The sequence below is a fragment of the Pan paniscus genome, chromosome 11 (assembly GCF_029289425.2).
Source record: "Pan paniscus chromosome 11, NHGRI_mPanPan1-v2.0_pri, whole genome shotgun sequence".
In the NCBI taxonomy this organism is placed as follows: domain Eukaryota; kingdom Metazoa; phylum Chordata; class Mammalia; order Primates; family Hominidae; genus Pan; species Pan paniscus.
This window is the reverse complement of record NC_073260.2, coordinates 46,660,163-46,683,834: the sequence shown is the minus strand read 5'-3', so window position 1 is coordinate 46,683,834 and position 23,672 is coordinate 46,660,163. Positions and strand designations below refer to the sequence as shown.

The following is a 23,672-nucleotide window of genomic DNA, read 5'->3' as shown; positions in this document are numbered from 1 at the left end:
TGCATTAATAAATAATGGAGAAGCATTGGTAAATGAAGATGCATTTGAGTTACCCACTCTCCCCTTAAAAGGAGAAGGCAGGACTACACTCTCACCACACTTAAAAGACATCAGAAGAGAAAAAAGCGTACTGCTAAATTCCTATTTTTTGCAGGTGATGATTTTGTCTAGAAAATGCACTAAGAAACGTCCTCAAAAAGGTCAGAGATTTCAAATACACCAAGATACCCATAAAATCCTCCCAAATTAAACTGTTGAGTTATGAACACAAAAAAGAGCAATTACATTCATAATCTTGACCTAAAAAATTAACCCCCAGATATTAACTTAACTAGAAACATAAGATTTATCCAAAGAAAATTATAAAAATACTAATGAGAAAGACAGAATGTAAGCTGGAAGGTAAGATTCCTCGAGTTGTCATGTAGATTCATGTGATATGGGTACCATAGCTACAGACCTGGAAGGAAGCTGCCTCAAATCTTCTGGGGATTACTTCAGAATAATAGTGAAACTTATCTCAAAGATTTAGCAAGCAAAAAGACTCTCCTGCTTACCTCCACCAAAAAATGTTAAAAAGACATAATCCACATCATAATATTCACCCTTTTAAAGTGTACCATTCAGTGGTTTTTAGTACATTCACAGAGTTGGGTGAACATCACCATTAATTCCACATTTCTTTTTCTTTTTTTTCTTTTTTTTTGAGATGGAGTCTCACTCTGTTGCCCAGCCTGGAGTGCAGTGGCGCGATCTCGGCTCACTGCAAGCTCCGCCTCCCAGGTTCACGATATTCTCCTGCCTCGGCCTCCCGAGTAGCTGGGACTACAGGCACCTGCCACCACGCCTGGCTAATTTTTTGTATGTTTAGTAGAGATGGGGTTTCACCATGTTGGCCAGGATGGTCCGATCTCCTGACCTCGTGATCCGCCCACCTCGACCTCCCAAAGTGCTGGGATTACAGGCGTGAGCCACTGTGCCCGGCCTAATTCCACATTTCTATCACCCCCCCAAAGAAACTCTGTCCCCATTAGCAGTCACTCTTCAGCTCTCCCCACTGCCATCCTGAAAACCAATCTATTTTCCATCTCTATGAATATGTCTATTCTGGACATTTCAGTCTTTTGTGACTGGCCTCTTCACTGAGCATAATGTTTTCAAGGTTCGCCCATGTTGTAGTATGTATAAGAATTCCCTTCCCTTTCATGGTCAAATAATATTCCATTGTATGAACAGATCACATTTGTTTATCCATTCATCATTTGACAGACACTTGGGTTGTTTCCACTTTTAGGCTATTATAAGTGGAACTGCTAGGTCATGTGGTATCTTTAACTTTTTTTGAGGAACTGCCAAATTTTCCACAAGGGCTATCCCATTTTATATGTTCCCACTTGCAACATAGGAGGATTCCAATTTTCCCACTCCTCTCCAGGACTTCTTATTGTCTATTTTTTGGTTACAGCCATCCTAGTGGATATGAGATCTCTTCCCATTTTCTTTCTTTTTTTGGAAGACAGGGTCTCACTCTGTCACCCAGACTGGAGTGTAGTGGTGAGATCACAGCTCCCTTCAGCCTTGACCTCCTGGGCCCAAGCAATCCTCCTGCCTCAGCCTCCTGAGTGGCTGGGACTACAGGCATGTGCCACCATGCCAGCTTTTTTTTTTTTTTTTTTTTTTTTAGAGATGGGGTCTCACTATGTTGCCCATGCTAGTCTTGAACTCCTGGGCTCAAGTGAGACCCCACTTTGGCCTCCAAAAGTGCTGGGATTATACGCACAAGATACCGTGTTCAGCCTCTTTCCATTTTATTTAAAAAAGTATTAGTAACAATAATAGCCACCACTCTATAAGCCTCCTTAAGTATATTATTTCACTTAACGCCTATCTCAAAGTTCTCAGGAGAACCCGTGTTCCCATTTTATGGAGGAAGAAACTAAGGCTCCAAAAGGCCAAAATTGTGACAGGGCAGAAGCACAGATGGAAGAGAGCCATCTCTGCCTGCTCCATGCTGGGTCCTTCTGCTGCATCGCTGGGTCAGAACTACTGCCTGATGGCAAAGGGCTCCATATCCTGAATATATAAAGATCTCCTACACGTACATGAGAAAAAGACAGACACCCAAGAAGAACATTGGAAGAAGGTCTTGAAAAGGCTCTTTATAAAAGAGGCTCTCCAAGTGGCCAGTAAACACAGGAAAAGGTCCATGGGGAATGCAACTTACACCAGAAAGAGCTACTGTGACACACTGATCAGAATGGCTAGTACATAAATCAGTAACACATCAAGTGCCCGTGGTGAGGATGGAGAGGACAGGAGCTTGCCACACACTGCTGTGCTCCTCTAGAAGAAAGCCTGCCCTATGTCACCCTAGCCAGTCCATCCAACAGACACAGGCATCAGCCACCCCATGAGCGTTCTAACAGCTCCAAGCTGAAAACAACCCTAGGGTCGGTCTACCTGACAGTGGGTGAGGAAGGCGTGGTATATCCACACAAATGAATCCCATGTGGCAACGAGTGCCAATAACCTACAAATACAAGCAGCAATGAGGATGAGTCTCACGATGCTGAGTGAATACACAAAAAAAGTACGGTGCAACTCCATCTATAAGAAGTCAAAACTAGGCAAGATATAATCTTTGGTGTCAAAAGCCAGAATGATCACACCTTGACAGGGCTCAGAGAGCAGCTCTGGGAAGCTGACTACATGCAACTTCTTGATCTGTTGGTAGTTACATGGGTGCACTTACTTTGATAATTTGTCAAACTATACAATTATGATTTTTATAGTTTCCATATTTACCTTACACTCCAGTAAAAGCTTATTTTTATTAACAACTAGTGTAATATGAAAACTATTGGGCCAGGCGTGGTGGATCAAGCCTGTAATCCCAGCACTTTGGGAGGCCGAGGCGGGCAGATCATGAGGTCAAGAGATGAAGACCATCCTGGCTAACATGGTGAAACCCCTCCTCTACTAAAAATACAAAAAATTAGCCAGGTGTGGTGGCACGCACCTGTAGACCCAGCTACTCAGGAGGCTGAGGCAGGAGAATCACTTGAACCCAGGAGGTGGAGGTAGCAGTGAGTCAAGATTGTGTCACTGCACTCCAGCCTGGATGACAGAGCGAGACTCCGTCTCAGAAAAAAAAAAGAAAAAAAAGGAAAAGCTGCAGAATAGCAAATGTACCCAAGGGATGACATATTTGCCAACATACACACATGCGCTTAAAATCTATACATTTTACTATATGTAATTCTAGTTTAAAAGATTAATAAAACCCCAAACCAAACATATCACAGGGAGTTAAACTGCTTGTTATTCATAAAATGGATAATATCAGAAACAAGATGAAAGATCAAATTTTCATAAATGAACTTCAGCAAAAACCTGATATAAGAACACAGGGTCAGGTCAGGAAATGGTGGCAAGAAATGGACTTCAGATTTACACAGGGCCAGATGCTTCAGATCACCCCACAAACAGATGTACAGCCTTGCTAGCAATTCAGGAAAACAACTTACAGTAGCTACAAACACCAGCAGAAACAGAGTCGCAGGGCACACTGGGATGGGGGATGGGAGGTTTCCAGGGCCAGGAGGGAGGTATAGTTGGGAGATGGATGTGAGATGAGCTGGAACCTCTGCCTACTGTTCAGCCCAGTAATGACCCAGATCCAAGAACGGTGTAGAGGCAGTGCGGTGAGGGGAGAAGGGGATCCACCTAACTAAGGGTGGGGACAGGGGAGGGGGGTCCCCTGTCCTGAGGCATCTTCACTGGGCCTGCTCTGTCCAGATGATCCCTCTCCACCCCCAGGTTTTCCCAGCCTTGGGCTGCCGTCAGCACCCCTCCAGCTTTGATGTGGGCCCAGACGGAGGAAGACAGAGGACAACACAGCTGTTAACAGATAAGCAAGAAGACTCTGGGTGCCCAGGGGAGGGAGGGCAATTACCCCAAGGCATCGCTGCCCTTCACAGTTTGCACCAATGTAAGCTCATTAGCTTCTCTCACAGGAGGTATTAGCTCCTCTCACAGGTGAGAAACTGAACTCCGAGAACACACATCTCCATAAACGTTTCCCCAAGAGGGTCTGAAGAGAAAGCAAGAAAGAGAGGCTGATGATCCAGAATTGGCTGGGCCTGGGCCTAGACCCTGGCCCACAGTGCTCAATTGTCTGACCAGTGCCCCAACCACACCTGCTCCTCAAAATCACCTGGAGAACTGCAAACTCCCATTCCCAGGTGCATGAACATCTGGGATTCGGCCCTTCCTGGTCTTGGCCTGGAACCTAGAAAGCTTGGACTCAATGTGGGGAGTGCCTAACAACTGAGATCTGGCTAAAGCCAGTCATGGTGGTCCCTGGGCCCCACTTCCCACAATTTATGGAGATCATTTCCGTCCTGACACATGGTCCCTCCCTCCCTAGAAGGTTACCTGAGGTGGCAAAGCGTGAGTGAAAGGACTGGCCCTCCTGCTCGGACATGTTGATATGTGAATACAGTGGGGAGAGGGGCTTGCTGCAGGCACCACCCAAGAAAGATGGAAGCATTGGCCGGGCACGGTGGCTCATGCCTGTAATCCCAGCACTTTGGGAGGCTGAGGCAGGCAGATCACCTGAGGTCAGGAGTTCAAGACCAGCCTGGCCAACATGGCGAAATCCTGTCTCTACTAAACAATAAAAAATTAGCTGGGCATGGTGGCAGGGGCCTGTAATCTCAACTACTTGGGAGGCTGAGGCAAGAAAAATTGCTTGAACCCGGGAGCAGAGGTTGCAGTGAGCCAAGATCGCACCACTGCACTCCAGCCTGGGCGACAGAGTGAGACTCCGTCTCCAAAAAAAAAAAAAAAGAAAGAAACATGGAAGCACATGCCACATGTCCACGCCAAGTATGGTACATTCACAATGCCCAGCACCCAACAACAGGTGGACGGCAGTAACTCTAGTATGATGACACAGTGGATGATGCTCAGCAGCAAGAAAACTCACTCCTCATACAAGTAACCGTCGTGATGGCTCTTAGAGAAGCCAGACCCAAAAGACCACACACCAAGTATGAAGAAACCTAATCGCTGTAGAAGGCAGGCAGTACGCTGCTGAGTGGACAGGAAGAGTCTGAGCACTTTAGGGTAACCTTCACCATGGGGCAGCCACACGAGAGCACACAACTGCACAACTGCGTGTGGTCTTACAGGCAAATCATACCTCAATTTAAAAATGAGAGCTGCACAAAACAATCAACTAGTCAGCAGCCAGAGCTGCTCCGGAAATGTCTGACTGTTGAGGTCAAAGGCCGCCCTAAAAAATGCAGCCTGGACTGAAACGGGGCTCAGCTCTGTCTCACAGTGAACCACACCAATATGGAAGGTGGGTGGCAGAGGTCTCCCAGCAGCTTCTAGGGAAAGGCCACCAAACTGGTGGCCCACCAAGCTCCCACACAGACCTTCCGGATGACTTCCCTGGTGGGTCCCCAGTAGGCCAAATCTCAGAGCCAGTATGTCACCGGGGTCCAAGAGGGTAAATGGACCTGTCCACCATCTGCCCCATCAACAACAGCAGCCACAGGCCTGACCCCCTCTTATGTGCTGACCCTTGCCATCTTGGCCTAGTGCGAGAGGCTGGGCAGCTCTGTGGAGAAGCACTTTGCCCAGGCCCCTGGCTACACTGGGAAGCGGGTCTGCATGCTGGTATGCTTTCTTCCAAAGTCCCCGCCAGGCTCCTGGGTGAGGTCCTGACCTGCATCTCTTTCATCGCCACAAGTGTAGGCAACAGCTCCAGGGATATGGCTCAGGACAGGGGGGTCACCAGGGAGTCAGTAGGGAGGGCCAGACTCACCAGGCAGGATGGAAAAGTCCAGCAGCTGTCCCAGGACAGCAGAATTCCCTCCAGCCTAACATTACCCTCACTTCAGCCAGCACCCCCATTGCTTTAGCTCACTGATGCTGAGAAATAGCTCAGGCAGAAGGCAGGGCCGACCATCCAGATATACACACAGTGTGGGTGGGGCAAGGCCTCTCACACGGGAAGGGTTCAGGCCTGTCCTTGTGGGCAGATGGACGCCCACGTCCACCACACATCTGCACCTCCTTGGTGAGTGCAGGAACGGAGTGAGGAGCCCAAGCCCAGCAAGTGGCAAGGCTCAGGAAGCATCTGTGGCATGAATGGAAGACAGACAGGGGGAACCTATGCACACAGCTGGGAGGTGACAGGCCCCACACCCGAAGTGGGTAGACAGCATGGCAGGTCAAGGGCATAGCCAGATGCTGGGGTGCTGAGAGTGCAGAATATGAATATGGCTGCATATGTATGAATATGTATGCCATATGTATGAATATGGCTGAGTGAGGCTAGGACTGCAGGGAACTCCAGGGGTACAGGGTGGGCAGGCATTGCAGGTTCTTTGGGGACATCTCCTCTTTTATCCCTCTCTCTCCAGCCAGTGGAGGGGACACACCCCCGTGACTCAGCAGCAGGAATGGCTCCCAGGCTTGCCCCTGTCCTGGGTCTTCCCCTTAGCTCATGCACACTCCAGAGAGGTACAGAGAGGCATCCCAGGTTCTCCACTTGGGGGGTTGTACCCCCCTCCAGGGCTGAATCACGCACGATGTGCACAGCAGGGAGGATTCAGACCCCCGGGTGTAAACTGCAATGACAGGATGGTGCTCCCACACTCATCTTTCCCATGGGATCATTCTGGAAGTGTAAACACTCCTGAGGCTGATTTAATAGGTCTGAGTGTGGCCCCTGAGCTTTAGAATTTTTGAAAGTCCCCCAGTGACCCTGGGGTACAAGCAGACTAGTCAGTTCCACATGCTTCTACTGGAACCCAAGTCAGCTAAGAAGCCAGAAATAGACCTGTTGACTACCTGGGCCCCTCACAGACACAATGACCCACCCAGTGGGATCCCATGGGTGTTATATGGGAGACCCTACCTCACCATCCCCTCAGCCAGCTCTTCCCATCCATCCCCAGCTGGGTGGGGATGCTCCAGCATCACTAAACCAACTCCCTCCTCTCTTTATTCAAAAGGTACTTCCTAAGCAGATACAGGCAACAAAGGATGTGGGGTCCAGGGCCCCCAGGAGCGGACAGATGTGGGTGTGAATCATGTGTCTTCACACAAGCCCTGCAAAGTAAAAACTTTTATTGCTCCCTTTCATGGGTGAACAAACTGAGGATCAACAAGGTGAGATGATTCATCTGAGTGGGACCATAAGGCTTCTCACTCCAAAATCCATTTTTCTTCTTTGCAGCAGGGTGGTTCCCAGAGGAGATGGTACAGGGAGGGGCAAGGGGGTAACAGGAGAGGGGGCAGGAGGTGGAGTTGGTCCCTGAGGAACTCAGACAGCCTCACCTGGCAGGTAGACAGGGAGGAGGGAGGAGGCCCAGGAGCACTCAAGCAGGAGCCTGGGAAGGCTGCAGGAGTCCCTGCAAGACAGGGTGGGGCCTCTTGAGGACTGGGGTCCAGGCCAGGAAGAGAGGGTGGGGCCCCCTGGGAACTGGGGTCCAGGCCAGGAGGCAGCGCCCGCCCACCTCTGCCAGCCTATATCTATCAAGCTGTATGCTGCAGGACCAGCCCAGGCCCAAGCCCCTCTGCAGGCCCATCTGTCCCTCACACCACAGGAGGCTGAGGGGCGCTGGCCCACCCTTCCTACTGGGTGGCTTTGGAACTGCATTTCCCCAAGGAGGACTTACACTTGTGGATGCGGGGATCGCTAGGACTCAGGGCTGAGAGGCACCCACACAGGGAACACTGTAGGGCTGTGGTGCTTGTCACCAGCCTCTGCCCACCCATGGCCCCTCCTCTGTGAGGCCCACATCAATCGGAAGCAGCCATCCCATCACCAACCGTGAACCCCAGCTGCCCTGGGCAACGTCCAAATGCTAAGCTGCTTTTAGAAAACTGGGAATTCATCCCTGGGCAGGAGGGATTTAGCCAGAATTGGGTGCCATTTAGAGAAGATTACACCCTAATTGCCCCAGTGTCAGCAGACAGGCTTCTGGCCAGCTGCACCCAGGGCTGGCAAAGGTCCCCACAGACCCTAGCTACCCCGCCCAAGACACAGAAGCCAGTCCTGGGGCCTGGGGACCAGCCCTCATCTTCCATGGCAGCTGGCTGCCCTGACACAAATCTCCATTCAACAGCTTGTAGTCAGGGCAAGAGGGGACAGCTTGGGGGCCCTGCCATGCAGCTGTCCAGACTGCATCTGTTCCAAATGAGGGGAGGATGGCACAGTGGGCACAGCAGCCTGGGCCAGGCGGGGCTGAAAGCCACAGGAGAGCATGGCTGCAGCCCGGGTTTTCTCCTGACTTCATCTCAAACCCTCATCACACTTCTTCACCTTATTAGCACTGTTTTAGAAAGAGACACCAGTAAGGTTCACAGTCAGCAAGTGGCAGGAGAATCTTACGCCATCTCCTCGCAATCCCCAGAGTTCTTCCCACCACAGGATGAACTATGAGGGTGGAGCCTGAGGAGAGGGAACTCTTGTTCAATGCTGGCGGAAATACAAAATGGTATTCACATTTGGAAGAGTCTGGCAGTTTCTCACAAAGCTAAATACAGTCTTATCATACAATCCAGCGATCAGACTCTTCAGGTATTTACCCAAATGGTTTGAAAACTTAGGTCTGCACTAGAACTTGTACGTGAATGTTTAAAGCAGCTTTATTCATATTTGCCAAAAAGTAGAAGCAACTAAGATGTCTTTCAATAGGTGAACAGATAAATTGTGGTTCACCCATATAATATTATTGTGATTTAAGAAAAAAAAAAAGAGCAATCAAGCCATGAAAAAACATGGATAAATCTTAAGTGCATATTGCTAAGTGAAAGAAGCCAGTCTGAAAAGGGTTACATACTGTATGATTTCAATTATGTGACATTCTGGAAAAGGCAAAACTGTAATGATGGTAAAAAGATCAGTGGTTGCCAGAGGTTGACGGGGGTGGATTTAAACAGGTGAAGCATAGGGTTTTTTTTTTAAGGCAGTGAAACTATTCTGTATGATCCTGTAATGGTAGATAAATGCCACTGCATTTATAAAAACAAAAAGTGAACCTTAATATTAGTATGTGAATTGTTTTAAAAATTCATTTGGGAGATCAAGGGATCCTGGGCTGGAATGTAGAATGTGACAAAATAATCTAATTGTATTACAAATGTATCAAACAACCTCACTGAAGGGGATGGGGGAATAAAGTACTAACTTAAGTAACTTTTTCTTTTTATTTGTTTTTTTTGAGATAGAGTCGCTCTGTTGCCCAGGCTGGAGTGCAGTGGCGAGATCTCAGCTCACTGCAACCTCTGCCTCTTGGGTTCAAGCAATTCTCCTGCCTCAGCCTCCCAAGTAGGTGGGACTACAGGCACACACCACCAAGCCTGGCTAATTTTTGTATTTTTAGTAGAGATGAGGTTTCACCATGTTGGCCAGGGTGGTTGGGTTGTTGTTGTTGTTGTTGTTGTTGTTGTTGTTGTTGTTGTTGTTGTTGTTTTGAGACAGAGTCTCACTCTGTCCCCCAGGTTGGAATGCAGTGGTACAATCTCGGCTCACTGCAACCTCGGCTTCCTGGGTTCAAGTGATTCTCCTGCCTCAGCCTTCCAAGTAGCTGGGACTGCAGACACCCGGGACCACGCCCGGCTAATTTTTGCATTTTTAGTAGAGATGGGTTTTCGTCATGTTGGCCAGGCTGGCTCCTGACCTCAGGTGATCCATCCTCCTTGGCCTCCCAAAGTGCTAGGATTACAGGTGTGAGCCACTAAGCCCAGCCCTAACTTAAGTAACTTTGGAAATAAGTAGAGTCTATAAGACTAAAGGCAAAAGAATTACACAAAAGCACTGTAACTCTAGTTGATAAAATTGTTTCCCATGGGGACCCAGGTTAACAATTCTGTTACTGCTGTACCTGTGAACTGGAATGAAACAATTAAGTTACTGGATGGTGGATGGTGGGAGCCAGGTGTCTCACTGTTGGAGTGGGAGGTTACAGATAAGCAAGGGAAGGTGGTAAGAACGATCTACGTGGTAATGGATTACAGTTCTTACATCAGTATGAACTCATGGTTAACTAAATATACATACAGGTATATTTATTGACATGTGTATATACATGGGTTAGTATACACTAACTGCATTTTTTTTTTTTTTTTTTTGAGATGGAGTTTTGCTCCTGTCGCCCAGGCTGGAGTGTAATGATGCGATCTTGGCACACTGCAACCTCCGCCTCCTGGGTTCAAGTGATTCTCCTGCCTCAGCCTCCTGGGTAGCTGGGATTACAGGCGCCCACCACCACGAACAGCTAATTTTTGTATTTTTAGTAGAGACGAGGTTTCCCCATGTTGGCCAGGCTGGTCTCGAACTCCTAACCTCACGTGATCCACCCGCCTCGGCCTCCCAAAGTGCTGGGATTACAGGCATGAGCCACTGCGCCCAGCCACTAACTAACTGCATGTTCAAAACAATCTCCTTGTTCTGTTGCTGACAGGCCTTAAATCAAAGACACCCTAATAGCAATGAGCACACATAGCAACCAGATCTTGGTTTCTAACATCTTTCTCAACTAAAGAAACCAGGGCTTCTTGGGGTAAATAGCTGATTCTAGGACTGAGGGAGGAAACAGATAAGCCTGCAACATCTTGTAGTGCCAGAAAGGAAGGAAGCACTTTAAAAAAAAAAAAGAGGCACCACGATGGGGTATGTTAAAGGGGGTATAAGAGCCATCTGAAAGAGCTCTCAAGAGCCAAAGCTGGAGCAATTTGAGCAACAAAATGAGGTAATGTTGGATTATAACCCAAAGTATAAAATAAACTTTCATGGGCTGGGCACAGTGGCTCATGCCTGGAATCCCAGCACTTTAGAAGGCCAAGATAGGAGAAGTACGTAAGCCAAGGAATTAAAGACGAGCCTGGGCAACATAATGAGACCATGTACCTACTAAAAAAATCAAAAAATTAGCTAGGGGTGGTGGCACATGCTACTGGGGAGACTGAGGTGGAAAGATCACTTGAGCCCAGGAGGTCAAAGTTGCAGTGAGTCACGATCATACCACTACACTCCAGCCTGGGCGACAGTGAGACCCCGTCCCAAATAAAATAAATAAAATGAACTTTCATGAGTCTACATTGATATAATAAACAAGAGTGGGAGGGAGGGAAAAGTCTGCCATGCAGAAAAATCGCAAATAATTTATGTAGATAGCACCCTGCCCTCAAAGAGGTGGAGCAAACTCCCTACTCAAGTATGGGCTATGCACAGTAATTTCCTTCCCGAGAATACAGTATGGACAGGAAGAGAAAGAATAACTTTAGAGTGGCGGTCAGGTGATCAAGGTCAACAGCAGCAGTGACAGGTCATGCTGACAATACACACTCTTGATATGTGATGAGAAGGGCATTTACTTCTGTGATCTTCCTCCCCCAAACCCATAATCCCAATCTAACCACGAGAAAAAACATCAGACAAATTCCAAGTGAAAAACATTCTACTAAACACCTGATCAATCTTCTTGAAAACTGTCAAGGTCATCAAGAACAGGGAAGGTCTGAGAAACTGTCACAGTCAACTGGAGCCTAAGGAGACACAACAACTAAATGTAATGTGATATCCTAGACAATACTTGGGACAGAAAAAGGACATCAGGTAAAAACTAAGGCAATCTGAATAAAGTATTCATAATAATGCCATGATATTGGTTCATCCATTGTAACAAATATACCACACTAATGTACAATGTTATAATAAGGAGGCAGCTGGGTGTGGGGTATACAGCAACTCTGTACTATTTTTCAAATTTTTCTATAAATCTAAAAATTTTCTAAAGTAGTTCATTTTTTAAAATTAATGATAAAAGGGCAGCACAGTTTTTTATTTTATTTTATTTTATTTGAGACGGAGTCTTGCTCTGTCGCCCAGGCTGGAGTGCAGTGGCGCAATCTCAGCTCACCACAAGCTCCGCCTTCCGGGTTCACATCATTCTCCTGCCTCAGCCTCCTGAGTAGCTGGGACTACAGGCACCCGCCACCACGCCCGGCTAATTTTTTTGTATTTTTAGTAGAGATGGGGTTTCACCGTGTTAGCCAGGATGGTCTCGATCTCCTGACCTCATGATCCGCCTGCCTCGTCCTCCCAAAGTGCTGGGATTACAGGCATGAGCCACCGTGCCCAGCCGGTAGCACAGTTTTATACACGTTCAATGGCTTAAAGACACATAAGTCTGTAATTCCAGCACCTTGGGAGGCTGAGACAGGCGGATCACGAGGTCAGGAGATCAAGACCATCCCAGCTAACACCATGAAACCCCGTCGCTACTAAAAATACAAAAAAATTAGCCGGGCATGGTGGTGGGTGCCTGTAGTCGGAGCTACTCGGGAGGCTGAGGCAGGGGAATGGCGTGAACCCAGGAGGCGGAGCTTGCAGTAAGCCAAGATCGCGCCACTGCACTCCAGCCTGGGCGAGAGAGCAAGACTACATCTCAAAAAAAAAAAAAAAAAAGACACATAAGTGCTACAATACACATGACACTTTATCTTAAGAAGCCCTGAGGTTTGCCAGTGGGTGTGGTGTCACGGCTGGCAACTCATCAGCTACCTGAGGTGGTAGAAGGTGGGTGTTCTGAAATGGAATGGGAAGCTGTAGGTGCGTGTATCCTGTGTATCCTCACATAGCTCAGGTAGGCCGGGTGCAAGGCTCTGTGTACACTAGTGTTTTTTGAGGAGAAAACTGTACGTAGGCAAATACAAAATTCTCATCGTGTTCAAACTGTTCCCTCATATATCAATCAGTCTGGAACAAATTTACATTTTCAAAAGACATGTTATAGCAGAACTGTGCTTCACAGAAGTAATAAAATTGGCCTGATCCAATCAGTGAACAGGGAAGTGCAACTTAAACCACAATGAGATGCCATTATCTGTTATGGGAAGTCAGGGACCCCAAACGGAGAGACCAGCTGAAGCCATGGCAGAAGAACGTGGATTGTGAAGATTTCATGGACATTTATTAGTTCCCCAAATTAATACTTTTGTAATTTCTTATGCTTGTCTTTACTGCAATCTCTAAACATAAATTGTGAAGATTTCATGGACACTTATCACTTCCCCAATCAATACCCTTGTGATTTCCTATGCCTGTCTTTACTTTAATCTCTTAATCCTGTCAGCCGAGAAGGATGTATGTCACCTCAGGACCCTGTAATAATTGCATTAACTGCACAAATTGTACAGCATGTGTGTTTGAGCAATATGAAATGTGGGCACCTTGAAAAAAAGAACAGGATAACAGCAATTGTTCAAGGAACAAGAGAGATAACCTTAAACTCTGACCACCGGTGAGCCGGGTAGAACAGAGCCATATTTCTCTTCTTTCAAAAGCAAATGGGAGAAATATCGCTGAATTCTTTTTCTCAGCATGGAACGTCCCTGAGAAAGAGAATGCACACCTAGGGATAGGTCTCTGAACTGGCCCCCCTGGGGCATACCTGTCTCTTATGGTCGAGATTGCAGAGGTGAGATAGACTCCAGTTTCCCATAGCGCTCCCAGGCTTATTAGGAAGAGGAAATTTCTGCCTAATAAATTTTGGTCAGACCAGTTGATCTCAAAACCCTGTCTCCTGATAAGATGTTATCAATAACAATGGTGCCCGAAACTTCATTAGCAATTTTAATTTCGCCTCGGTCCTGTGGTCCTGTGATCTTGCCCTGCCTCCACTTGCCTCATGATATTCTATTACCTTGTAAAGTACTTGATGTCTGTGACCCACACCTATTCGCACACTCCCTCCCCTTTTGAAACTCCCTAATAAAAACTTGCTGGTTTTTGCGGCTTGTGGGGCATCACGGAACCTACCGACATGTGATGTCTCCCCTAGATGCCCAGCTTTAAAATTTCTCTCTTTTGTACTCTGTCCCTTTATTTCTCAAGCTAGCCGACACTTAAGGAAAATGAAAAGAACTTACGTGAATATCGGGGCATGTTCCCCGATAATTATCTTAGGTCACATTTTAGGACACCCAAGGAATCCCCTAGGCTTATGGACATGCTTGTCATCAACCAGCCCTACACCCCAGCATGTTGTGAGGGTGGTACCGAGGGAACATGGGTGTGAGGAAGAAGGGCAGAGCAAAGCGGATGGGGAGCCCAGGCAGCAGGCAACACATGCCTGCAAAGCAGCTGCGTCCTGGGCCTGAGCCCGCCATGATGCTGTCACTAGAGGGAGAAACTGATCCACCTCCAAGGGCGTCAGGAATGCACTGGCCTAAAACAAGGAAACTGAGGCCCAGAGAGGGGAGAGACTGGCTCCAGGTCACAGAAGTCAAGCCAAGAATGGCTGAGTCCACTGCCATGCTAGTAAGAGTATGAGTGGTCCTCACTATGACCTCAGCACCCTCAATGGTAGGACAGTGACAATACTAGTTCCTCCCTTCTGGTTTAGAAGGGCTTGGCATCTATACCCACTAGATGACAAACATCACCTCAGGTGGGCAGAGCTCTACAGTAAAGGCTGGGGCGACAGATGAACCAGAATAGGTGATGACAATGCAGCAATGCAAGAGCCAAGCCATGATGCATCAGCTGAAGGAGGCACCCTGGCTACTATTTTTTTTTTTTTGTCTGAGACGGAGTCTCGCTCTGTTGCCCAGGCTGGAGTGCAGTGGCACGATCTCGGCTCACTGCAAGCTCCGCCTCCCGGGTTCATGCCATTCTCCTGCCTCAGACTCCCAAGTAGGTGGGACTACAGGTGCCTGCCACCACGCCCGGCTAATTTTTTGTATTTTTAGTAGAGATGGGGTTTCACCGTGTTAGCCAGGATGGTCTCGATCTGCTGACCTCGTGATCCGCCTGCCTCAGCCTCCCAAAGTGCTGGGATTACAGGCGTGAGCCACTGCGCCCGGCCCCTGGCTAATATTTTAAAAAAGAGAAGAGAGGCCAGGCACAGTGGCTCACGCCTGTAATCCCAGCACTTTGGGAGGCCGAGGCAGGCAGATCATGAGGTCAGGAGTTCAAGACCTGCCTAACAGGATGAAACCCTGTCTCTACTAAAAATACAAAAGTTAGCCAGACGTGGTGGTGCACGCCTGTAATCCCAGCTACTCAGGAGGCTCAGGCAGGAGAATCGCTTGAACCCGGGAGGCAGAGGTTGCAGTGAGCAGACATCGCGCCACTGCACTACAGCCTGGGCAACAGAGTGAGACTCCGTCTCAAAAAAAAAAAAAGGAAATAAAAGAGAAAGACAAGAGTAAGGTGTCTGGCAGGGGCAGATAAAGTGGGAATCTCCGCCTACCGGCACCCTCCACAGCATAAAAATAGAGTAGCCAGGGCTAATGCCAGTGCAGTATGAAAGGGGACAGGACAGGCCACACATGGCGCTGTCTTTAAAATGACAAGGTCTGTAATCCTAGCACCTTGCTGGGCCGAGGCAGACTGATTGCCTGAACTCAGGAATTCAAGACCAGCCTGGGCAACATGGTGAAACCCCGCCTCTACTAAAATACAAAAAATTAGCCGGGTGTGGCAGCATGCACCTATGGTCCCAGCTACTTTGGAGGCTGAGGTAGGAGAGTTGCTTGAACGCAGGAGGCAGAGATTGCAGTGAGCCAAGATCACGCCACTGCACTCCAGCCTGGGCGACAGAACGAGACTGTCTCCAAAAAAAAAAAAAAAAAAAAAATTGAGAAGGCCTTCAACCAAATGCAACCTGCAGATCCTGCTTGGCTTCTGAAGAAACAAAGTAAATGTAAAATGAAATTTATGAGCCAAACTGGGGAAATCCAAACACTGACTGGACAACAGATGACACTAAAGAATTTTTGTTAGTTTCTTAGGTGTGAAAGTTCAACAATGGTTAAGTTTTGTAAGAAAAGATTCTATTTTCTATTAGCTGGGCATGGTGGCAGGCGCCTATAGTCCCAGCTACGGGGGGGGGGGGGGGGTTGCTGAGGCAGGAGAATGGTGCGAACCCAGGAGGCGGAGCTTGCAGTAAGCCAAGATTGCGCCATTGTACTCCAGCCTGGGTGACAGAGTGAGACTCCATCTCAAAAAAAAAAGAAAAGATTCTATTTTCTTAGCAAAACAACTGATATACTTACAGACACAGCTACACAGGATGAACTGCGGTAGAAACAAGACCGGCCACAGCTGCAAACTGCAGGTGCAGGGCAGGAGCATACATGCACTCACTCTATTACTCTCTCCACCTTTGGTTATGTGGAAACATCCAACAAAGAAGGTGGCTTTAAAAAATGAGTAAAGGCTGGGCGCGGTGGCTCACGCCTGTAATCCCAGCACTTTGGGAGGCTGAGGCGAGTGGATCATCTGAGGTCAACAGTTTGAGACCAGCCTGACCAACATGGTGAAACCTCATCTCTACTAAAAATACAAAAATTAGCCGGGCGTGGTGGTGGGCTCCTGTAATCCCAGCTACTCGGGAGGCTGAGGCAGGAGAATTGCTTGAACCTGGAAGGCAGAGTTTGCAGTGAGTCGAGATCGTGCCACTGCACTCCATGCTGGGCAACAGAGCTAGACTCTGTCTCAAATAATAATAATAATAATAATATGAATAAATAAATAAATAAGTAAATAATGAGTAAAGCGGCCAGGCGCGGTGGCTCACGCCTGTAATCCCAGCACTTTGGGAGGCTGAGGCAGGCAGATCACCCGAGGTCAGGAGTTCGAGACCAGCCTGGCTAACATGGAGAAACCTTGTCTCTACTAAAAATACAAAAATTAGCCAGGTGTGGTGGCGCGCACCTGTAATCCCAGCTACTCAGGAGGCTGAGGCATGAGAATCACTTGAACTCGGGAAGCAGAGGTTACAGTGAGCCAAGATCGAGCTACTGTACTCCAGCCTGGGCAACATAACAAGACTCCGTCTCAAAAAAAAAAAAAAAAAAGGCTGGGCGTGGTGGCTCATGCCTGTAATCCCAGCACTTTGGGAGGCCAAGGCAGGCGGATCACCTGAGGTCAGGAGTTCGAGACCAGCCTGACCAACATGGAGAAACCCCGTCTCTACTAAAAATACAAAAAAAATTAGCCGGGCATGGTGGCACATGCCTATAATCCCAGCTACTAGGGAGGCTGAGGCAGGAGAATCGCTGGAACCTGGGAGGCGGAGGTTGCGGTGAGCCAAGATCGCGCCATTGCACTCCAGCCTGGGCAACAAAAGCGAAACTCCGTCTCAAAAAAAAAAAAAAGCAAACTATAGATCAGGCGTGGTAGCTCACATCTCTAATCCCAACACTTTGGGAGGCCAAGGCGGGAGGATCGCTCAAGCCCAGGAGTTCAAGAGCAGCCTGGGCAACACAGTGAGACCCTGACTACCAAAATAAATAAATAACAATAATAAATTAAAAAGTAAAAAGCCAACTATAAAAAGCAAACCATGACAATTATTTCATATAATAACATAACAGTATAAGTTAGAAGTACCACAGAACCTCTGGATCCACAGAAACCTTCCTGTCTTTATCTACTTGAATTAAACGTGCTTTTATGTATCTCAGAGTAGCAACAAACTAACTTTAACAAAAAACAACTATTACAGATGCACAAAGCCTTTCCCCTGTGTTTGATGGTGTCTTGTACACATCACACACTCACAAGGGAAGAAGAGCTGGCAGAGAGAAACACCCAGTGCTCCCCACATTTGTCCTGCGCCATCTACACAGGTCCTATTGACACTGTTCTCTCCACTTTCTGCTGTTCTTAAAGTGAATGTATGATTTTTTAAAACACAGTAGCTTCTAAAAAAGAAGCTGGGCCCCCAGTGGCCTCCTCCTAACCCTAACCCTGGACTGCAATGCTCTGAGGGTGGCAAGGGGAGCCTGCCTGCCACTCAGTCCCCATCTCTCCATCCACCTCCCACAGCAGAGCAGAGCCCAGCTTGGGACAGCAGGGTTTGAGCCCAAGGAGGCAGCTAGGCAGCCACATTGGGCCCTCTCCTGCTCCAGAGTTCGGCTTCAGAGGCCACACTCTGAACACTGGACAACACAGGGTCTAAGGCCAATTCTTTACCTGTCAAAGCTTGCATAGTCCTGGCCAGCCCTGGCCACCAGCCACCACCACCTCAAACAGCTGGTGTACTGTCTGAGAAGAAACCAAATCTTTCTTACCCCCGATGTGTGTAACAGTTTCATCTGGTCCACCTATGTGGGGAAGCAGGTCTGACTGACTGGGGGATGCCCAAAACTGACAAAGAAGAAACTGATCTCCTCCCTCAAAGGAAGGGACTGTGGTCCCTAAGTGACAGGGGAGACCTAGCAGGAATCCTATATGGACCTGGGCCGGATGCTCAGACACAAGGGCACAGGGACACCACTCCCCGACCTTGGGGGCTCACGGAGCACTGGGCCAAGGTAACAGGCATCATCATTAACCTATCACGGCCCAGACAGGCAGCGGCTCATCCAGGGCCGCAAGCTCCTGGGAGACCAGGCAGGGCCCAGACTCCCCCTGTGGAGTCAGTATGGAGTTCACAGGGACAGACATCATATACAGTCGGTCCTGCTCAGGTGGTGCCAGGCACCCCCAGGGGCCCAGGGGCTCCCAGCACTGGGCCTGGCCTTCCTCTGGATCCACCTGCTAAGCCACAAAGCATGCTCGCTTGGCATCCCCAAAGACGAGCTGCTCCATCACAGCTGTGCCTGCCTTGAATCCCATGGAGGGTGGCCAGGTCCACGCCTCCACATGCTGGCAGGGCTGGCCTGGAGCACACCATCCGCATGCCTAGGGCTGGGCAGATTCCCTGGCCAGGTCCCAGGATGATTGAGATACACAAGTGCCCAGTCGCCAGGCCCTACAGGAAGAAACAGCACCAGGGCTCGATGTGGGAGTTTCAGACATTTTTAAAAGTGTAAGGGTCCCTAAAGATTCCTTCATGACCCCCTGCCCCATATTCTAAAAGTGGGGAAAGAGAGGCCCGGCGGGGAGAGAGTTGCCCAACAATTAGTGACAACAGTGTAGCCACATGGTCATCATCTTTGGATGCCTATAGCTGCCTCTCCCCAACTGTCAGACCCATCTGTGCTTCAGGTATTCACAGGGCCCCAGCTCCCACCCAAGCCAGGCTTCTTCATACCAACAGCAGACCACTGCCACCACCCAGCCCCCTGAAAGGCCCTTGGGTCTCCCAGAGCCTCCTTGCTCCCAACAGCCTTCTGTTCAGAAATGGACACAACAATGTTCTCAGGGGTTATCAGACGAATGGGAGAATCCCACACTTGCTTTAACCAAGACCAGGACTTTTCCTGCTCTGGAAGCAAACAATCAAAGAGGCTGGGCCTCACCCCCAGTAACTCTGCAGAGGAACCTCCTGGAGGGTCCTCTGCCAATCCCCCTATTGCCCCCACTTCCTGCAGCTGCCCAGGTGCTGGGAACAGGGCTCGGCAAGTCCAGAAGGCAGCAGGCAGGGGAATTTTAGAGACACCCAAGCTTGAAGGGCAGGTGGGACTTCTAAGACGAAGGGTGAATGTGGGCACAGGAGAGGTACGGCAGTCCCAAGCCAGGCTGTAGGGGCCTGAGACAATGCTTAGGGCAGCCCTTGGGAGGTGGCAATGGAAGCCACTTGAGACTGAGCAGGGACAAGGACAAGAACGGGGAGAAGCTGCAGGTGCAGCAGCAAGGAGACAGAGACCTGAGTGAGGCATGAGATTCAGTCTGCTGAAGACCTACGAAGCACTTGCTGCGTGTTGGGTGCTGTGCCCAGTCCAACACCCAATTCCATCCACGTGCACCTCTCAGACAAGGACAATGGTGCTCCAGAGCTTGACACTATGGCACCAAGGTGGCACACCAAGGCAGTGAGGGTGTCCAGACCTCCTCTCTGAGCCTGAGCTCAGGTGGAGTCAAGACTGTTCTCAGACCTCCCCCATTACCCTCCCCTGACCATGAGGACCACATGGGCACCTAGCCTTAGCCCACCTAGCTACAGTCCCTGCCTGTGCCCTGAAGGCAGGAGCTGCCACCTCAGCACACCTGTCCTCTTAAAGCTACAGCTAAGAACACAGAACAAAGTGTCTCACGGCCACGCAGGACCAGGAACACCAGGTTGCTGACCAAAGCCCATCTAATTCTCTTCCCCACCATTCCAGGGAGAGGAAGAGAAAGGGCACAGTGGGAACGGGGACAGATATGGTCTTAACTGAGTCAGGCTCAAGAAATCACTAGCAGAATGATAAGGCAAAATCAACCAGGGGGCACCCACCTCACTTGTGGTCTCAGCCAGCACCGTGCTATGTTGTCAGCAGGACACAGACACTTCCCCCATCCCATGAGAAAGGCAACAGGACTGGCACTGTCTCCCATTCATCACCACAAGACCCTCCTCGGCTCCGATCAGAAACCCACACACTGGGACCAGCAGGCCAGCGTCCTTCCCTCAACGATCCTATTATCTACAAATGCAGGGCAGAAGTACAAGCAACTCCATTTGGAGCACAATTTATTAGTAACTAAATGCACTTTAGTTCAAGAAATAAAGTTTTTTAAAGAATTAAGGCGGTACACCGCTCTACAGGAGAAAAAAAACCCCACAATTATTGTCTCCTTAAATCTTGTGTTTTTTTTAAAATGAAGAGTTAATATTTTCAACTATAATACTGGCCATAATTAAATAGGTTAGCAAGAGCCTGTGTTGGCATGGGTGTGAGGAACACGCATGCTGTTGATGGGGGGTGAACTGGTACAAACTTTCTGGCAACATCTACTGAAACTGAAACGCTGATGCACATTCCTCTAGACTCTGCTAGAGACCGAGCAGAAACATTCTTATCCCACCTTACAAAGGAGAACTAGATTCAGAACAGAGCAGTAATTTGTCCAAGGCCATGTGGCCAGTACATGGAAGCCAGGTGGTGACAAAAAACAAGCAAGCAGACGCCTAAAGAGTACCCACAGAAACAGGTATACCCTCTTCCTGATTCTGCTAGGGACTCACCCTCCAGATACATGCCACGAAAATGCCAAGATTCTTCACTGTGCCAAAACGTTTGTGTCAGAATAGCAAAGACCTGACAAATGAAGGGCACCAAAGTGGGGACAAGTTAGGTCAGCGACAATTCCTTCTCACAGAGGACACTGCCAAACCCAAGCTGTGGACAGAGACAGGGACTGTAGAGGCTGCCCAGGAGCGGCTCACGATGCACTTGGTAGGAGGAAGAGGGCTGCTTCTCTGTGTGCAGAGGGAAAAGCGCCCTAACAGATAGTGCTGCCTGCTGGAGAGGGTGAGCCCCGCTACAGGAGACCAGAAACTGGCTGAGTCCACTCCCACTCCATATTCTCAGAGCCCCCGGCCTCCCTATCACACGCCCCACCCTAAGATGGGGACTCTTGCAAGAGCAGCTGCATCTCACCCCTCTTGTAGCTCCAGCGCCACTGGAGCATGCATTGCAGAAGGTGCCAATACCTGCCGACAGACAACAGAATCGAGTCCTGAGGGCGATGGGGGAGGACCCAGCTCCTGCTGGCCCAGGGTCAGCCATTGACTGGTACTAACTGAGCACCTGCTCTGCCCAGACATCCAAGCATCTGCTTGGATTCATTCTCTGCTCTCCACAGACGGGTCTCCTCAGACACGGGGGAGGCAAGGAAGGCTGCAAATGGTTTAGGCACCTGTCTGGGCTGACTGGGAGCAGAGGTGCCAGGTGATAAGCCTGGAAACCAAGAGCCAAGGGCTCACCAGGACACACTCAAGTGGGGGAAGGGAGCACACCACCAGGCTATACTCCTGACCGCACACCAGTCCTTTCCAAATACGTGACCCTCACAACAATCCTTTCTGGGCACGCAGTACTGCACTCCCATTTTGCAGAGGGGGAAACTAAGACTCACGGAGGGCCTCTACCCAAAGCCGCATCACTAGCAAGGGGCACAGCCAGGATCCAAACCCTGGTGTATCCTCCCAGAAAGCAATTCCTGCAAACAACGCTATGGAGTCAGGGAAGGGGAGAAGAGAAGCTGGGGAAGGACTGTCCAAGACTCCCGCTGCCCTGCCGCCTGGAGACCCTCGACCAGCCTGGTGGTCTAACCTACTCTCCCCCCAGTGGGAATGACACAGACCACTGAGGTCTCCGTCCAAGAGGAACACAGCAAGCCACAGCGAGGGGAAGGGCCCGAGAAGGGGGGCTGGACAGGAAGTGGGCCAGGGAAGTCATGCTAGCTGGTGGGAGCGCAATCCCGGCCATGAGGACACAGCGCTGGGCCTGGGGCAAGGGTACTGGGGGACCCATGCCAGGGGCAACCTCCACGTGCAACCCCGAGCCCCTACTCACTTAGGCCGCTGTCCACGACCTTTCCCCACCTCGGAGGCACTCATGAAAGAAGCAGAAACGCTCCGAAAGTAGCTGCGCCCAGAGAGGGGAAGTGATTTCTCTGAAGGTGACAGAGCCGCAGCCACCCAGACCCAGGCCCACCCTCGGCCTCTCCCAGCGGGTCACCAGCATCCGTGGCCTCAGCTCCCGGCTCAGCCACTGCCCTCCCAACCCCACCCCACACTCAGACACACCCGGAACAGCGACCACCGCAAAGCATCAGCCCTTACGAAGCCCCGCCCCGCCGGGGCCGCCCAGGTCCGCACAGAAGCAGGCGGGCAGCTGCAGGAGGCGACAGGGCGCCCGGACCCCTGCATTAGCGGCGTCTGCAACGGCCGCGGCACCGGCCTGCTAGCCAAGGCCGGGCCCACTCCCACATACTGCCCGGGTCCCCGGCTCTGGGCCCGTGCCCCCTCCGCCCCCGCAGCCCACCCCTGCCGGCCCCCGCTTGGCAAGCTGACCTTGGCCGCCCTGGTGCCAGGGACGACGCCCACAGGCCCCGGCGCCGGGCGGGGGTCGCGGGGCAGGGCGGCTCGGCTCACCTCCTTGAGCTGCTCCATCTCGCTGCGGATAGCCTCATAGTCCACCTCGAGCTCCTCGAACTGCAGCTTGAGCTGGTGCTTCTCCTCGAGTACCGCCAGCCCGTACTCGGCCGCCTGGATCTTCTCACGCGTGGTCTCGGCCAGCTCGTGGGACAGCCGCTTCACCTCGGCGCGCAGCCACTCCGGCTGCGCCTCCATCACCAGCCGCGCGTACTCCTCCTCCTCCGACGGCGCCGACATGGTGGCCGAGGGCTGAGCCGGCTCCCACTGAGGCTCTCGCAGGCCGGGCCCTCCTCAGCCGCCGCCGCCGCTGCCGCCGCCCTGCCCCGACGGCCGCCCGCCCGCGCCGCCGCACGGCTCCTCCCCTCCGGCGCGCGGGGCCCGCTGGGGGCTGGAGTCCTGCCTGCGCTCCGACCACAAGGTCCATCATGCCCGGCGCCCGCCCGGCCCCCGGCTATGATTGGCCCATGCTCTGTGAGGGGCGGGCCCTCGGGCGCAGCCACTGACGCCAATGTGGCCCAGGGGACTGTGGGGACAGTAGTCCCGCTAGCGCACCGACTACAAAACCCGTCCAGCCCCGCGCCCACCCGTCCGGGTCCGTGATTGGCCTGCGCCGCCAGCGTCGAGCCGGATGTACCGGCGCCTTGCAGTCCCCTGGACGGCGGTCGAGTGGGCGCGGCCCCGCGGCCTTCCCCACACTCAGAGCCGGGGACACTGCTCGGTCGCCGGGCCTCGCGCTCCCCTGTGCCTCTGGCAGCCGGCGGCCACGCGGGGTGGCAAGACGGCTGCCGGGAGAACCCCCCAGGGGGAGGCGGGTGCGGGGCGGCA

The 23,672-nt window shown here is 50.7% G+C and overlaps 1 protein-coding gene across 4 annotated transcripts in view; it reads right to left on the bottom strand.

The window, feature by feature from the left end:
- Positions 1-23,206, bottom strand: part of BICD2 (BICD cargo adaptor 2) — a 56,413-nt gene extending 33,207 nt beyond the window's left edge. For 2 of the 4 annotated variants that reach the window (XM_034967715.3, XM_034967717.3), the window contains exon 1: positions 22,764-23,206. In XM_034967715.3, coding sequence (XP_034823606.2) covers positions 22,764-23,084 — 321 coding nt within the window. In that variant the 5' untranslated portion in view covers positions 23,085-23,206. The remainder of the gene's footprint in view (positions 1-22,763) is intronic. The other 2 variants (XM_034967716.3, XM_014346188.4) reach the window with 1 other exon arrangement.
- Between the last annotated feature and the right edge of the window lie 466 nt (positions 23,207-23,672).